Genomic DNA, 18,467 nt, shown 5'->3' on the forward strand with positions numbered 1-18,467 from the left:
AAGGGCTGGCTAAAATCACCAAACTACAGAGCTGTTACTACTAACAGATGAGGGCCAGATCCTGGGTATATGGATTTTCTCAGCCTTGCCTCTTATCAACCTCCTGTACTTTGTTTTGGCAGATACCAAGACAAAGCAGTCATCTGGAGGAACATGACCACTCAGAGTTGAGAGAAGCAAATGGGAGAGGAAGAAAGCCTTGGGAGTTGAACAAAGGACAGGTAAGATATGATTTGTTTTGCCAGATACGCAGATTCACGTGCAGTCATTTATTCTTGGGTATAAGATGAAGAAGGGAATGAAAACATGTGCTTTGATTTTGTCACATTCCTAATTTGCAAGTTGGAAGTAACCCTGAAATCCTCAAGGACTTGTTTTGTCTACGTGGATTATACTTCACTGAAAAAGACTGCACGGATAGACTAGGTGGTCCCAAATTTTACAAGGGTTAAAATTAGCTTGGGGAGGTGAGAGGACAGATAGGGAGCTTATCTGTGAGATGGCCATGTGCTTGGATTTGATAGCCACTTAGCATCCTGATCCAGGCTTCCTGTTAATACAGAAGTTGGGAAGCAGTGCTGATGGCACATCTCACTGGGTTCCTGCCACTGGTGAGGCCAGGATCGTGTGCCTGTTGCCTGGTTTCAGTGTCAACCTCAACTCAGTTCTGACTGCTGTGGCACTGAGGAGTGAGTCAAGAATGAGAGCCCTGATTCTGTGGCTGAAATACCAGAGGCAGATTGACTTTTTCAGTGCTAGAGGGGTAGGTTTCAAAAAGGTATGATTTAAAGACCAGGCTCCATGCTAAATAGGCAACCTTCCCCTTGTTATACACCTTGGTGTCCATGCTTCAAGTGTGGTCCAAATGCTGACATTATGGGGGTTCGGGGGGAAAAAAAGGCATCATATTTTTACCCAGTCAGTACATCTGGAACTACTAATATTTCTGTCTGGGGCTAAGTTGCTTTGAAATTTCACGGCTGTATTAGAAGTACATTAGAGACAACAAGTTATCTAGAAATTAGCAACTTGCATGGAAGAGCATTTGATGAATTACAAATGAACTCTGCTAAAACAACAGGGTGTGAAAACCTATCCTGTTTTGACTTTTCTACCCGATTCAAGGGAGAATCTTACACATTTCATGCACAACATACCACACTCACATCCAACAAGCGGTGGGAGTGAGAACAGGGAAACGACAAAATTTCTCTGTACTCATAAACACATGTTGCTTTTCTAATTCAGTAGGAAACCTAGCACTCGTGCGTAGAGGCATCAAACCCACACATTAAATACCCACATAAAGAAATACCATGTTCCAAGGAGGCGGCAAGGTTAGAAAAGAAATGCAGATCCAATCCCATCTAACGTGATTTAAATCATAGTCGGAAAAGAGCCGTCACAGAGCCCCTATCCCGGAACTCAGCCCAGTGCGCAGGAAGCCAGTGCATAAATTCACCTAGGCAGAGAGGAGATGCTGAATTCCTGGAACCAGAGGATTCCAGCCTCCTCAGGGATCTGTCAGGCGTCGAGTGAGACAATAGCAGTTTCATTTGGCACTCCTTGCACTGTTGACATGCTGGTGCATGGGGAGGGCAAGACCTGTTTTTACACTATTTAAAAAAAATGTCATTCAAAGGCATTTTCTTCCAGCAGAAGGATCCACACAGCAATTACAATACCAAAACTGAGAAGACGATGAAAATTGTCTACATAACTAAGCTAATCTTAGTTGCTGGATTGTTCCATGTACCAATGTGTAGCTTTGGAATATTTACTTTTGTAGGCCTTCTGGTGCTCCTGTCATGCTGGAGATTCAGCTGGGTTTCGAGAGCAAGAAGCTACAGAACAGGGGTTTTCTGTCTATGGAAGAATCGTAAGTGTCCTCCAGCTTTGTGCCTACCATGGTCCTTTTGCCTATGTACGCTATCTCATGGTCGAAGTGTTCATGTGTTCCTCCGTAATCTGTTGGGTTTTCACATAGGCAGTTGTCAAGTACAATGTTAAGGGGCAAACCCTGGGTCATGTTCTCCTGAGAGAAGCAATGAGTTTTAAGACACCCAAAGAGGCAAGCTGTGGTTTGAGACACAGTGGGGGTGTCATCAATGGATTCCAGGCTAGTGTCCTCTGGTTCTGTGTAGAAGAAAGACATGCTAATCCTAGGGAAGCAGAGCCTTTGTGAAAAAGAGTATGGGTTCAGTGACTGGGGCACATCTAATCACCTTGCTCACCCTGAGTTGGAATTGTTATTTCCAGTGCTGCATCGCTAAAGGTTAGGATCATCCACCTCTTTGAGAACGGTGTAGTGATCTACATGGAAACCACATGTAATTCAGTCTCTTAAATCCTTCCAAATAAGTCACATGGAGTGAGTCATTTAGTGCTGGAATCAAGTGCGTTTTTAATGGTGGCCTACCTCACTTTTTAATATAGAGAAAATGAACCCCAGGAGTAATAAGTAAGTAACCATGCCCTGGGAGTGTTTCTGCACTGGTTTTCTCTTGTGGTTATTTTTATGCTTAATGCATAATTAGAAGTAGTGCTTGCTTTTCATTGAGATTATGATAATTTTTTTTTCAAATAAATGTGTTGAAATTTTAAAAAATGAATCAAGTTCAATAATAATAACGCCCAAAGTGATGCACAATGATGAGAATAATTATGGAAAAAGTGGGAAACCCTGGAAATAGAAAAGAGCGACATGCTGTAATTGCTCAGGGTCATAATGCTTGGTTAGACGGTAGAGAAGAGGGAGGAGATAAGAAGCCCAGGCAGAATTTAGCATGGTATGAAAAAACTTACAAGTTAGGTAGCTATCTGCTACAATGTGAACTGGGAAGGTAAGTTTGCAGGAGGGGGTGAGAAGCAAGGTCCTCTCATCAGGAAAGTTAGAGTTTAAAAGCAACATTTGTTGGGTGTGAGGGGGTGGCTAGGACAGGGAGGAGGAATTAGCTGGAGAAGTAGCTGCCTTGTGCAAGCCATGCAGTACAAAGATGAGGAGAGTGACCCTGGGGTTGGACTGGGTGGCTTCCATCCAGGCCTCTGTACTTCCTAACCACTCATCTTGGCATCACAGTTACCATCACTGGGCCTCTATTTTCTCATCAGTCACATGGTGGGATAATCAGGGGAAGCAGCATCTTGTAAATTCTCCATGAGCTTGGCCTGTTGTTACTAATTCCCAGGCTGAGCCTTATCACTTTTGCCACTGGGTTTGTTGGAATGGTGTAGGCTTTCATAGGCAGCACCATGCAAGTCATGAGGCTGGCTCTGCCAAAGCCTGACCTCCTGCTGGGAGTACAAGCACTGATCAGTGGAGCACACAGCGGACAGGTATATAAAAGTCTAAATATGTCCAAATATTACCTGATCCCCTTGTTTATGAAAAAATCCCACAAGTTCTATGAACCACCCCACATTATATAAAATGTAGTGTGCAGGTACATTTTGAACATGAAAGAGATGGGTATAAAAATAGATGGACCAACCAAATCCCAAGTAATAATAACAATTTGTTTCCTTTCTTTGATGTCTCTAAAGGGCAATAGACTTAGTTCCATTATCCTGTGGATAATGGCAATGTTCTTGGCAAACTCTTAGGGCCCTGTGTTGAAGTCACTCGCTCCCAAATCCTAGTTGTGTGCTATTATACTATCCCTCCTGGTGTTACTTCCTTTCTGCTCAGAAAACTGGTCCCTAACTGTAGCCCTGAAGGAAAGATACAGATGTCAGTGCATTTAAAAATCTACAAACATTATGGCAATAGGGTGAATATCTTGCTGGTAAGACTTACAGAGAAGTAACTTCATCTGGAAGATGGGAGATGCCAGGCCTCAAGGCAAGAGAGAAATAAAACAGACAAAGCTAAACAAGAAGGAATACTGAATTATAAGTTTAAATCTTCTTAAAGAAGATTTCTTAAAAAATACATTTCTGAGATAGATTCTTACAACACGGAAAGCCTCAGGAAAAGCCTAAAGCTTTCTCACTATTACCTGAAATTGCCCATTGAATAGGAAACCCAGGGGGAAAAAAAAACATAACTTATTGTAGGAAGTCAAGTCTGAAAAATTGTGACCCTATTTGAACAGACACACTGTGGCACAGACTCCAAAGTGACACACTGGTGTTCAGAAGAGGAATGGAAAGAGGTTTGCAGTCATGCCTATAGACCTATGTTCTAAGGTAAAATACTGCACACTACATTTTATATAATGTGGGATGGTTCATAGAACTTGTGGGTTTCTTTTTTCATAAACAAGGGGATCCTGTAATCTTAAAAAATACAGAAGGTGAACAGTAGAAAAGATTAAAAATAAAGTATGAGAGAAGTTGCTGCTATACCATGCTGTATCCCTCCAGGTGACTGAGTGCAGAGCTGACACACTTTTGATACCAGGGGAATGGAAAGAGCCTTCCCGAGGGCAAGGACCTGAGGCTGCAGCATACTGGAAGAGGACAGAGCCAGGGACAGTAGGTCTTGAGTTGTGGTACCTCAAAGGGGGCTGTTGAGTGAAAGGGCAATACATGTGCATAGATCATGAACTAATAAAGATATGGAACACAGTAAATGTGTCTTATAGGTGAAAGTTGCCACTTAGTAGTTGATGCAAATTTGTGTGATCCATTTGCTGCTAGTATTTGATCACAAAGTCTGTTTTAAATTTGAGTTGGCTGCATTTCATCAATATAAATAAATTTACACACAGGCCAGATGAAGGACTGTCCACTTCATATATAGGAGTATGATTATCTAATTCTCTAGAGCAAAAAGATTCAAGGCTGAGAGGATTGTGATCTGGGATCAGCCTTCTCTAAGGAAGTTTATTAATGGGGTTACCTTACAAAATACAGGGTTCCAAGTTCAACTGAAATTTTAGGTAAATAATTAATAATTGTATTCAATGTAGTCATGCCCCTGTATTGTATTACAATCCTAGTTAGGAACAAATTTCATATCGTCTATGGGCCTCTTGACATTATACAAACATTATCTAGATAGATACGTTTTAGAAAGAGATTGACAGTACAAGAAGACTTTCAAAAGCTCATAGAAAGTATGGAACAAAGTGTTGAAATTCATGCAAAGATTTTTTCCCTGGAACTTACTTTCCACCAACTTTTTGAGTAGCTTTCACAGCTGCCTATCTACCAGAGTCTTAACCCTACCATCTCTACCTACTCGTGCAGTGAAATATCACTAATGTGCAGAGAAGAGTGCTGTCAAGACCCGCCCTATTTCCCTGTGACCTGAGCTTCCCAGGGAAATTGGTTTCTCAAGGGAAACCCAGAGGCAATTTACCAAACACCAACTGGATTGAAGAGTCCCAGGCTAAAAGGAGAGGGGACAACTGAAGTGCTGGGGATGCAGAGAAAGGTGAACCACAGACCTTGCAGATTAACAAGGAATCTGAGAGCAGTGTCACATCTGTGAATCTTTGGTTGCATTTGAGCCCAGGGCCCGGGAGTGCAGCAGGGGCACCTGCCAGGCCTGCTCAGGCCCAGGCACCTCGTGAGCCTTCCCATTTCCTGCTAGTCAGCCCCCTTGTCCACAGACACCATGCCAAGGGTGTCCTGCCCCAAGTGTGCGCTGTTCTGGGCTGGGAGTTGCAAGGTGCCCTCCCCGTAGACTGCTCCTATCAGCTACTGGTTCACCCTCTGCAAATGCCCATAGTGGCCAGGTCAGAGTTAGGAACTCAATCTAGGTCTGTCACATGGGTGGTGAGAACCTGACTACCCAAATCATAACCACTGCTTCCCAAGTCACATTATGAATTAGGAGCTGGAGTAAGGCATCACAAGCAGGTACTTATATATGAGATATAGGCACTCCAGCTACCAGGCCAATCGCCCATTCTACCACCAGCCCCAAAGAGTTCTGACCTTTTAAACCATGAGGTTTGCATGATCTTCTTTGTAGAAACTGGGTTGGAGAGTAACATCCCTGTGGTAAAGAGGGGTGCAGGTAGTCTGGGGTGAGCCAGCATGGAAGGAAGCGCAGACAGAAGAGTTTGTGGCAATGGGGAAGACAAGGAGACAGGGGGTTGGTAGTGAGTTTCTTAGGAGTCAGGACTTCCTGCTCTCCAGCTTGTGTGTCTTTAGCAGTCACTGTGCAAAGCATTCCTGAGCACACAGAGAGAAGTCAGTGATGACAAAGGAAGCACATGGTCTTTACCTGCGTCACTGGAAGTAGGCACGGAGCACTGCAGCTTCTTCTGCCATTTCCTCCTCTGATCTCCAAGAGGCCTGAGTGTCCTCCTCTTTGTCATGTTTCTGGAGCTTTGGAAAAAAAAAAAAATGGAAGAGGCTCATTATTGGATCCTTGGGAATCACCTTGGGATGTTAGGGAAGGAGGATTGAACAAACAGATGTTGGTGGAGTAGACTGGTCTCTCATCAGCCCCTGTTGCCAAAATTTGCACATGAAGAAGGCTTTACATAATAATCTGCATTTTCAGCTTCTTCAGTAAATCACTAGATTAGGCTTGGCTGTGGCCTCTGCTGCTGACACTCAGAGTATTGGCATCAACTGAGGAAGGGAGGACATTGCACCATTCACCAAATCTTACCCTTACTTACCCTAATTTTACTAATCTTACCCTTGGCAATCCCGCATTTACTTTACTTCTCAGGTACCAAATGGCACTGAGTTTGCCACATGCCCACGAACAGACCCTCCTGCAAGCCTGCCTGTGGCTGGTTTACCTATAAAAGTGTGACTATCCATTATCCCAAATTCTCCACACCAGAAATATTTATATTTGGAAATACTTGTTTATGCATAACATGAGACTTTGGGAAGAGGACCCAAAATCAAATCTCAAATCTGTGTCATATACAGCCTGTGCTCATAGACTGAAGGAAGCTGAGTGCAATACTCATTGTGTACCTGAGTTTTGAAAGTTCACCTCTCTGATGAGGTCAGATATGGAATTTTCCACCTGTGATTTTTTTTGATTATGGAGCATTTCAGCGTCAATATTTTTGGGTTAGAGACACTTTACCCATGGTATCCTTGGCTAAGCTTCTCTTATATCAGCAGTTTTGTTCAGAAATAAATTAGTAATCGCATTAAAGGGGCTCAAGCAGAACACAGCAAAAGAAATGAAATGTAAAAATCAACTTATTAACAGTGGGTCCCAGTCAAAGGAATCCTTTTAAAATCCTCTTCACATAATGGTATTTATCGTATGAGTTATCAGAAAGAGGAGGTTTTCAAAATTTTCTTTTGGGAAAGCTACATGTTGGCCTTTAATCTCATCTCCACATTCAGCTTCATTGGCTAACTTTGTTGTCCCTCTCTGTAGCTATACACCTTACAAAATGATAAGGTTATACATTTTCCACAGAAGGCAAAGTGTGGTATTCTGTGGGAACTCATTTGAGATGGAGACAAATGATTTAATGGCACCAGTGATGGCTAGCACTGATTATGGAAAGGGCAGTTTGTTGGACATGCATTATTTCATTTAATCTTTACAATAAGCCACGAAGCAGGTATTGCCTAAGCTCATTTACTAAGGAGGAAATTGAGTGTAGCTAGTAGTGACAGGTGCCAGGTTGTCACTAGCAGTGTTTGCCTTATCCATCCTGGTGGGTGTTTGCCAACAAAAAGTATATAATTCCAAATTCTTTTGCAGTGCATCAGGCTTATTTACCTAAAAGTTGGATCCTTTGAAATTAATTTTTTTTCCACTCAGCAAAAAATCTATTAACTAAAATAATAGGGTTTGTTATCTTAGGCCAGAAACACACTAACCCTGAGACCCAAGCCCTGACAGCTTGCAGCTGTGAGGGGGTTGTTCCTCCATCCATTTCAGAGCAGACCTAGATTCAGAAGGCAAAGCGGTGAGGGGATGACAGCTTTGCTCTCCAGCTGAGCTGCACTGCCACGCAGGGTAAGCTGGAACCTAAATGAGGGTCATTAGCATGGAACCGGGTCACAAATATGTTTATGAGGGCCATGGCTCTTCTGCTTCAAATTTGGCTGCCAGCATGCTGGTTTTACATTTTGTCACATAGATTTAATTCTCCTTAGTAGAAGAAAGCCACATTAAGAAGTCATTTCCTTCCTTGCGGTAGAAGTTGTGACGCACTTGCTACAGGCAAGTCAAACAGGATTGCAGAACTAATTTTCATTTTGATACTACCTTTAGGTCTATTATAAATCCATCTTGTAACAACTCAAAGGATGATGAAAAACAATGCAAAACCCAGGCAATATGGCCTTCCCAGTTGGGGGATTGCCTGGAGATGACAGAGAAATCAAATATTAAGTGTTCTCATCAACATAGATCATTCCAGATGATTCCAAACAATTTAAAGCCTGTGAACATTAATGCCATCCTGGTTATTAGGCGTCCGTCTGCTACTGTCATATGCCTTACATGTGGCAGCACTATGCCAGTGCTTAGAAGCTGTTTATGGCAAAAGAGGAAATAAATAAAATGACACTAATCATATTTACAAAACTCTGTTGTACATGGTTTTTAAAACTTATGAGATGTCCCTTCTAAAAGCCACAAACAGAAACATGTGGTCAGCAATGACTGCACATCTGGGATATTTTTGAAACATAAAATCTTTCCCCCCAGAGATTCTGATTTAATTGGTTTCTGGGAGCCTGGTAGGATTTTTTTTTTTTTAATAAATACTTGCCTAGCTGTTCTGAGACACACTCACTATTCAGAAGCACTGCATTCAGAAGAGTGTGTGTAGACAGAGCCCATACACATGACAGAGACCTTCAGGAAATCTACAGAATACTGAAATTAAAAAGTAAACGCACAAGCTATAGTGGAGGGCTTTCACTGAGGGTGCCCCAGGGAATGGTGGTGATCAGTGGCCAAGACGGCAGAAATTTAACCTGGCACTGGAGCCCTGAGGCCTTGGATTCAGTTCCCATTTGCTAGCTTTAGCACAAACCAAGTCCTAGCCATTATAGTCCTGTGGGGAGTGTACCTGCAGCAATAGTGGCATTCTCTCTGCCCCCAATCAATCAATATTCAGAGACAAAGCTGGGATGAAAATTCAGATCCCTACCCATGAGTGACACCTCTGAGGAAGACATCCAGCTCTAAGATGAGCCACAACAGTTGCTAACTCTCGGGGCTATTTTAACACATGAATCATGAAGGCTTCTCAGGATACAAGTTAAAGTCCAGGCGTGAGACCATGTGGAGAAGGTTAAAGGTAATGCATCATCCAGGGAGCGGGCTGGCGGATTTAGCTCATAAAAATTCAAGACACTCAGTTAATGTGTTTATCTAGTATGTCTCATGTAGAATTTCAGTCATTTTTTAACCAATGGTTTTTTTTTTATTTGAATTTCATATCTAACTGGGATTCTCATATGTTCTCTGCCAGCTTGACCTATGAGCCTCCCTAGAATGCCAAAGAAAATATTTGACTTGCCTTTTTTTCCCAACCCTGCATCAGTATGTATCATAGCAAAAAAACAGGGAAGGCTATCCAAAAGAACATCCAACTGCAGGCGAACTTTCATTTCCACAATTCACCATTTCTAAGATGGATACTTTTTCATTCTTTAACCTCCTGAAATCAAAAATGTATCCTGTAATGAACAGTGTGTCACAATTTAATTGGCACTATTTTTTTCTAAGCAGTACATAAACTAACACTGCTTCTTCCAGCTCACGCTACCTGGGTTTCCACTGTCTTTCTGTCTTCCTTTCAGTTAAGTCCCATGAGTGCAATGTGTCTGAACTCACTGTGAAAACCCTTAGCACAGAACTCACAGAACACACTTGAAACTTTTCAGACACCTTGTTCTTTGGAGACAAAGACATGCCAAAGTGACAAAGTTTGCAAAACCTTGAACCCGCGTCTTTGGTAACATTCCACTTATTGCAACCTATGCTGCCTCCTCCAAACATTTTCTATTTCTATCCAACTTTGAAAAGCGATTAAAAAGTAAAACAGCACGCATATCTGCAGCCATCCTGTTTTATCTGCTTGAGATGATTTTCAAGGAAGGTAGAGTTAACAGGATTTCTGATTGAAGCACTGATATGTGTGGATTTTGACTTTGTGCTCCCTCCTGTGCCTTGAGTGTATTATCACAAGATGGATTGGGGTAATGATTAATTCTCTGATGTAATGCTCCAGCTGCCTTGGCTACTGACATTTTTATAGCTCTATAGTGGAATACAGTGGAGACGATTCACAATAATGTAAATGTTTTTGAGAATTTAGAAGTAACCTGTAGTAAATGGTGAAGTTTCTTAACAAAGGGCTGAACCAATGTGATGCTCTTCTTAAAACTGCAAGTGGCTGAATGTAAACATATTTATAAAATAATCTGTCATTGTTGGTAGTTTTATAAATTTACTGAGCAGAGGGTATTTAAGTGAACTTTTTTATGCGTTGATATTGTTGTTTACATAAGAGTTTAAATAAAGACTCAAAAAATTGAATTGAATAGGGAAATACATCCTCCTACATTTTTAGATCTGATTATTTACCATATTCAATTCAACCAGTAAGAATTTGTTGAGCACATGACATAGCTAACACTCTCTTCTAGGTTTTATGAAAGATATAAAGAGGAATAAGCCAAAAATCTTTACTTTCTGGGATTTCACTGCTCAATAGGGCAGACAGATTTATCCATACATAATTTAGCACAAGTCAGACTGGCATAAGTACTGAACAAAAAGTTCTATCAAAGTGTTCTCAGACTGTCTGAGGAAGAAAAATAATTTTTGCTCGAATCAAGACCTTGGGTGGAATTTAAAACCAGCGATGTGTACTGGGTTTTAAGGGTGGTGATGGAAATTTAAGAACAATAGAAATAGTTTCAGCAGACACAGGATATGGGTATGCACTTGTTCCCTGGTATTGGCTACCACAGGCACCTCAGCTCCTCACAGCCATCTTTCTCTAAGCAGCTAGCAGGGTACTAGTTTTCAAGAGTGCTGAAATTCACCATTCACTTTGAGAAACTTCAATATCCCATTGTTCAATGATGCACCCTAGACCTCTGTGGCACAGAAGCGTCCCCCACCCCAGTCCTACAAATACAAAGTTGCCTACAGCTTTGAATCGTATTGACAGAGTTGTCTTCCAGGCTTTCGGTTAATCAAGATGAAAGTCTCAGCCGGTCCTCACATGACTCTAATGTCACAGCAACTTCTACAGGGAGGAAGCCACCAGACTAGAATATACTCAGATTATAATATTTATACCAAATTTATTGTGAGGGGGATCCCTGGAAAATCATATCCAGTCCGTTTTAAACTTATATAAGCTATAATATAGAGTTTTTAAAGTATATGAAGTATTATGGAAAATGTTTACATAACTATGGCATCAGCTTAAAGCCCATGGCTTGTGGATTGGGCGGCTCTGAGTTGAGAGAGGATGACTGGAGACTCCAGCATTTGAGGGCAGGTAGTTACCACTGGGCTGGACTCTGGAAGGCTTCAGATCTTTTTACTTAGACATGTGTTTTGGAGCTACAATTATTTTACATCTTAACGGATCTGATGGAGACAAGAGTGCGGTCATGAGTTGTTATTATCCAGGGAGTATTGCTTCCTGAATCCCCAAGTCCCAGAGATACTAAAACCCAGGGATATTTCAATTCCTTATAAGGCACAGTGTTTTGTCTATAACTGGTGTAGTCTACCCATATGTTTTAAATCTTTATAATACCTAAGTATTTACATGGCATTTATTTTGTCCTACCATGAAGTATTGTGTAAAGAGTGAAGACAAGAAAACTATACATGTTCAAGAGAGGGTCTTCAGGGCCTACCGCTATTGCCTAGTGGCTAAAGTCCTCTCCTTGAACGCACCAGGATCCCATATGGGTGCCGGTTCTAATCCCGGCAACTCCACTTCCCATCTGGCTCCCTGCTTGTGGCCTGGGAAAGCAGTCGAGGACAGCCCAAAACTTTGGGACCCTGCACCCGTGTGGGAAACCCAGAAGAGGTTCCTGGATACTGGCTTCGGATTGGCATAGCATCGGCCGTTGTGGCTCACTTGGGGAGTGTATCATAGGGCGGAAGATCTTCCTCTCTGTTTCTCCTCCTCTCTGTATATCTGACTTTCCAATAAATAAACAAATCTTTTTTTAAAAAAAGAGAGAGCCCCTTTCCAATGAAAAAATAATAAAAATAAATCTTCAAAAAAAAAATAAAAAAGAGAGAGAGGGTCTTCATAATTATCTGAACTTAAGGATGGGGAATTTGGGGATACGGTGTGTGGATCACACACTGTAGGGATGTATTTGGATGGTAGAACTTTCGATGGGACTGCTATTGAACAACTGCACAAAGAGGGGGAAATATAAGTTGGGATATGAATAATGGGAATAGGTGGGTTAGGTAAAGAGGCAGGAATAAGCGTGTTGAAGGGAGAAGGAACAGCAAGTGCTTACGTTCAAGGACAAGCAAGGCTTAATGGCAGAGTCTCTGGCCAGAAGAATCAGAGGGCGGCAGCAATTGTGAGGGATCAATTGTGACCTGTGGCTATAACCCAACAGTCTGAATCTTATTTTCGATGCGGGGAGAAGCTACTACATGTTAAGAAGCAGGGAAGTTAAAGGACAAGACTAACTTTTCATAAAAGCATGGCCCGGCTGAGAAGGAAGTATAAGGACTAAAGCTGCTGCACTAGTCAAACAAGAAATAACAAGTGATGGATGGCAGGGCTGGGATAGAGGGCCTGGGTGTCCCATAAACTATATACTTCTTAATGGTGAGAAGGTAGATGCTTCCCTGTGAACATTGCCTGTCCTTGTTTTTCCTGCACTTGCCTTTAGGGTGCATGTGGATCCATCCATTCCTGCTGAGGCTGCTGTAAAACAGTGGGAAAATTGCTCCAGCCCTGCCCAACGTCCACTCCACCTCTTTTCTATCACAAATTTTTCAAACTCCCCTGGAAGCCTTCCTGGACCCTTAGGACCACCCTTGAGAAAGAGTCATGTGCCACCATGTGCTTTCTTGCACCACCCATTGCCACGTGTTCAGCACAGACTCGACTATAGGACCCTGAGCACCCTCTCACCATGTGCAATTGTTGAGTAGACCATGACTCATTTCCAGTTGTCCTGATGGCCCAATGAATAATCCCTCCCTCTCACATGAGGCAAAACACAGTCTTGACACCAATCTCTGCTTCCGTCACATTTCTTAGGTTCTCCAAATATTTCTTTTTGTAAACATATGCTCATAGCCTTCCTTCTCTTTCTGCATGTGAGGGATCATGCAAGTGGGAGCCATGGACTAAACACTAGATTGCAAGACATCCAAGTGCAGACAGATGACTCCTTGTGCACTCTGTTTGCTGTGAAGACCCCAAAGCCCAGTGAGTGGGAAGTAATGAATGAATGCATCACTTGATTAGTTGGCAAAGCTTTGACTTAGGCACAACTTGAATTTTAAAATGTTAGAGCTGCCTGTGCGGTGCAAAATGTTGAAAGAAGGTCTTAGGGTAATTCGTAGCATCCTCCTTTCAAGGAAAACAGATATTGATGTTTAAGAGTATGTAACCCTCAGAAGTATTGATTAACTAGAAGTCATGGCACTAGAAAATCATTATCCCAAACCACTATACTGTGCTAGAACTCCAATGCCTATCTAATTAACCACTGAAGTATGACATTGCCAAGCCATTTGCCAAAGCAGCAAATGAAACTTTGCCAGCATCACAATTTGTACCAGATACAACTCAACAAACAGTACTGTGATGATCTTCAGAGTCTCCCAAGTACTCAATAAAACATGCACAAGCCACAGTGAGCATTTCCGCTTTGCTGTAGCTCTCCCTGCCACCAAGAAATTACTTTCACTCATTGGACATTCTAGGCTGTATTTTTTTTTTTTCACCCAAAGCTTGTTAGGAGTGGCTCAGCAAAGGGAAATCCTGGCTCCTGGTTCTATACTGAATTGGTTTCAAGTTTTTAAAGCAATTTATTTATTTGAAAGGAAGGAAAATACAGAGAGCTGCCATCTGCTGGCTCACTCACCCAGCTGTGGTTGAGCCAGAAACTCAATCTGGGTTTCCCACGTGGATGGCAAGGACTCAAGCCCTTGAGCCAAAATCTGAGGCTTCCCAGGGTGCATATCAGCCAGGAAATCCTGCTGAAAGTAGAGTCAGGACTTTTAAAGTTAGGTGCTTCACTATGCAATGAAGCTAGCTCATGTGGGATTTTAACCACTGTGCCTTGTATTAGTGGAGTTATTTATGGTTGGAGGAAGGTGGGAAAAATAGGTGAAGCTATCCTGAAATGTGGAACCGTGAAAGAGAAATCCAAGTAGAGCCTCCTGGACCTAGGACTCTGCCTCCTGGCAAATGTCCATCTAGGATTTCTCATAGCCAAGCATCAGAGCTGCTGTGGAACAGGCCTCCAGGAGGGACTGACAAGATTCCAACTGTTTGAGAATCCTTGGCACAGACAGAATGAAGTGTACACTGGACTCATCCTTAGCACACCCCATTGCTAATTTTTTCTTACCTTGCTGTGAATGAGGCTCAGGTTTTTATGGGGTTGACTGATCCTGTTGAACAGTCAGCTTAGCATGACAGATAAAAATCATATTATGGCAATAGACTGACTACCAGGGTTCCAGAGAGAAATCAATTCCATATACCCAGCAGTTCTTTGCTCTTCAAATAATAGTAATTCCTCCAAAATATCTTAATTTGTTTTTTGAAAAATAAGATTTCTGTCTGGATCCCACATACATGATAGAAATGATGAAATAATCACAGTTCTATGCATCTTCCTATCTGTACTGCTTGCCATGTGGGGCACTAAGAGAGGTTCCAGAAGCACGTATTAAATGTGTCATTAAACTGCGCTTTCCCCTACCACCACACTAGCAATACAAGTTTACCATTACCATTTGACACATCACTTATTCAGTCTCCTTGGAACTTAAATCCCTCAACCAACATTACATGACTAATTCAGAGCATCACTTAGTTAGTTATACCATTTGCTGGCTCCTCTCTACAAATTCTCAGGGACTATCTTGTGTCTCACACTTTTGAAAGCCTGGCTGGGAAAACCGCATAGAGCACAGAATCCAAGTTGCAAATAGAGGATCATTCCCCAAGGTAGCATTAAAATTCATCTGAGGATGGGAGGGGAGACCCCAGCGCAGGGCAGTTCTTGGTCCTTAGTCTCTGGTTATCAACTCCTTGCCCCTAAGCTCTTTCCTCTCTGAGCTCAACTGACTTTTCAGTGGCTGGGAAATTGGTGAAGCAACAGGGACCAGAGATTTCAACCAGTTTGATTTCCTCAGGCCTCCTGATTTTAAAAGCATGTTCACCAAGAAATGAAATGAAATTCCTCTGAAAGTTGGTGATGGAGCAAACTTCAGAGAAGGAAGTATTTACTCAAAAAGCAATTTCCTTGGTCAGTTGTGTTCTGTAAGCCTTTTCCCCACCTTGTATTTCAAATATTGGTGGTTAAGCAAGTGCATTCTCCTTTAGTGCTAGACCGATGTCAACCTGCAGTACTCAGAATAGGGACGGGAAAAAGCACAGGGGCAATTCTGCTTGCATTTGAGTCTCCTGAACATTTTTTCATAGTGGCTTTTTATTTTCCAAGGCACCTTACAGAAGCTAAGCAAACACTAAGGCAAGGAGATAGGCCTGAGGTACACAATAAATATGTGTGAACATAATCTCCAAATGCTTCTGAACACCATGTCCCAGGCAGGAGCAACCGGGTTCCCCAGAGAAAATGCTATTAGAGACACTGAGCTAGATGGGATGCAAGCTTTGCATAAACCAGCCTACCCATCCCCCAGTGCATTTGCAGCTCATTTCTCTGTGGAACTCATTCAATTATTCCACCAATAGTACAGTTTGCTATTCAGTGGCACCTTGGATTCCATGGTGCTGGATGACAGTTAGTGCCCTTGGGAGGTTCACATTGCAGGAAGATGGCAGGCAATTAGCAGGTATTGGTGTCCCTCTGTGTCCAAGTAGATTTGGTTCCAGGATACACCAAGCACTCAAGTTAGCAACATCTGCAGATGTTCATGTCCCTTATATAAATTGGCAAAGGATTTGAGTACAACCTATACACATTGGCATATCTACTTAAATCATCTCTAGATTACTTGTGCCACCTAACACAATGTAAATGCCATGTAAATAGCATTATACTATATGGCTTAGGGAGTAACAAAGGGGCAATGTCTGTACATGTTCAGTAAAAAAAAAAAAAAAAGCTATTTTAGTCCCTGGGTCCTGAAAGGGACAATTTAAATCAAATCAATTAATACCATAAGAAAGAATAACAGAGGGAACTACATTAGGTACTATAAATTAGATGTGATGGTTAAACTGAGAGAGATTAGGAAGTGCACCTGTCCTTAGAAACGAAAGAAGCATTGGTGTGGTCTATGTGCTGGCTGGAGACAAGTGACTGAAGTAGAGTGAAGAAGCTCCCAAAGAGAGGAGGATGCAAGATAAGGTGGAGAAGTGAGCATTAGGATCACTGAATGGTACAAGTATTAGAGGTTTGGTCTCCAAAGTCTTAGGTTTATGGCATATAGTTGATGCTTCGTCTAATTATGACTTCTGAAGGTGAGGCCTGGGAAAGTGATCAGAAAGCATTAAGCTGCTAGGTAGGGTGGGGCTTCCATGACTGAACCATATGGAGGGCAGGAATATTTCCTGTCTCTCTGCTTCCAGACTTACCATGTGTTTATGCCTTCATCATCCTGCCCAGTCGGATGCCTCAGTCTCCACAACTGTGAGTTGAAATAAACTGTCTCACCTATCAATGAACTCCCCTGTGGGTTAGAGTGATAGAAGGTGTCTAGACCAGGGAGAAACACTCTGCTTTTAGAGGCATTAGAGCTAGAGAACAGGTGTTGTTACACAACTCTGTCCAAGGCCCAGGATGTCCACCAACATGTGGTAAGTGCAGACTTACTGAGCACAAAGTGCAGAGGCAGTCCAACACAGCTTGCCCTGAGATCGCCTCTGATTATGCAGCTTGATGTTTGCTCGCTGGGCCTCTGGCTCACCTCAACCTCAGACCTGCTACAAAGAAACTTTCCACAGAAAGGCAGGTGAGCAGCAAGCTCTCTGCACAACTGGTGACCACCACTGAATAGTCAAGGAGCATACTGCCCTTGCAAACTTCTTTATGAATGCTTACCGTGTGTTTGGCAGAGCTCAGCGAGCTAACCCAGCACCATCCAGCCAGGTGCCTGGCACCAAAACCCAACATACTGGCACGTGAAAAGTGACTAATATGAGATCTATATTCCAGCAATCCTCACTGCTCCCCAGGATTGGTCACGATTCTTTCTACCAAATGACTGTTCTGCCTCTGGTTACAAAACTGCACTGGCCTAAGCGATGGCTTACCCGCTGGAAGTAACACACCCTCTGCTGGCTCTAAATCCATTAATTTCTGATGGAGCTATTCCAATGTCCTTCAGAAAACCTGACCTGTATGAATTGCACAAACAAATTAGGAGCCAACCTTTTCCAAATGCCTTTCTCTATTTCATTTTAAAACCTTCCTTAATGAAGACATAAAGCCCCAAATGCAGCTGAAACGCTAAGCTTATCATGCATGACAGTTGACCTTTGTTACAGAGGATTTTTTTAAGGGATGCTTGAAAGAAATGGAAATTCCCTTGCCTTTGGTTTAACAGTCCGTGTTGCATGCCCTTTAATTGTCTATAATTCAAAAATTAGCATAAGCAACCCAGATGTTAGGCAACTGTACACACACATCATATCATACCACATCACATATAAGGCTTTAGCACAGTGACATTAGCATGTAACACTAGGCTTTGGAGTATTTGGTAAGACATCAGGGTAAGACAGAGGTATCCTCACTTCTGTCTCAGCTTCCCGTCATCCATCTCACCTTGAAATTATTTGTTACTGAGATGCTCAAAAGGCAATGGAGAAAGAGCCTGGGAGATGGAGAAATAAATATATATATTTTTAATATCAAGCCTTATCTTTCTTAGTATCTGATATTCCCATTAAAGCTGAAAAAAAATATTGTGGGTAGTTATAGCTTCATGAATGAAAAAATCCATAAAAATCTCTAAGAGTTTTAATCTTTTAATTAATCTTATCTCAACGCTTCTGAAGGATTTAAAGAAGTTGCAGTTGGTTGTATTTTAGAGGACAGAGGATAAAAATACTTTGAAGTAATCTCTTACAATTTCAGCTATCTGTTTAAAGATCCAGAAACAAATATTTGAAAAACAGATGCTCTCTGGATCAGAGCTTGGCAATGATCTTTTCATGATGTTTAAAAATTTTTGCTGATTTATTTGACAGGAGTGAACAGAAGGCGATCCTCCATTTCTAAGATTACTCCTTGGGTACTTGTAAGAGCCAGGACTGGGTTAGCTCAAAGCTAGGAGGCAGGGAAGTGAACCCTGGTCTCCCACATGGTGGCAGGAAGCTAGGACATGGAGAATCACGTGCTGCCTCCCAGAGTGT

At 42.1% G+C, this 18,467-nt stretch overlaps 1 protein-coding gene across 1 annotated transcript in view; it reads right to left on the minus strand.

Moving 5' to 3' along the window:
- Positions 1–18,467, minus strand: part of FHIT (fragile histidine triad diadenosine triphosphatase) — a 1,216,856-nt gene that overhangs the window by 14,610 nt on the left and 1,183,779 nt on the right. The window contains exon 8 of the mRNA XM_040994745.1: positions 6,179–6,282. Within this exon, the coding sequence (XP_040850679.1) occupies positions 6,184–6,282 (99 nt within the window). The 3' untranslated portion in view covers positions 6,179–6,183. The remainder of the gene's footprint in view (positions 1–6,178; positions 6,283–18,467) is intronic.

This window comes from Ochotona curzoniae, unplaced genomic scaffold, assembly GCF_017591425.1.
Source record: "Ochotona curzoniae isolate NIBS_2020 unplaced genomic scaffold, NIBS_Ocur_1.0 contig_908, whole genome shotgun sequence".
NCBI classification, from domain to species: Eukaryota; Metazoa; Chordata; class Mammalia; order Lagomorpha; family Ochotonidae; genus Ochotona; species Ochotona curzoniae.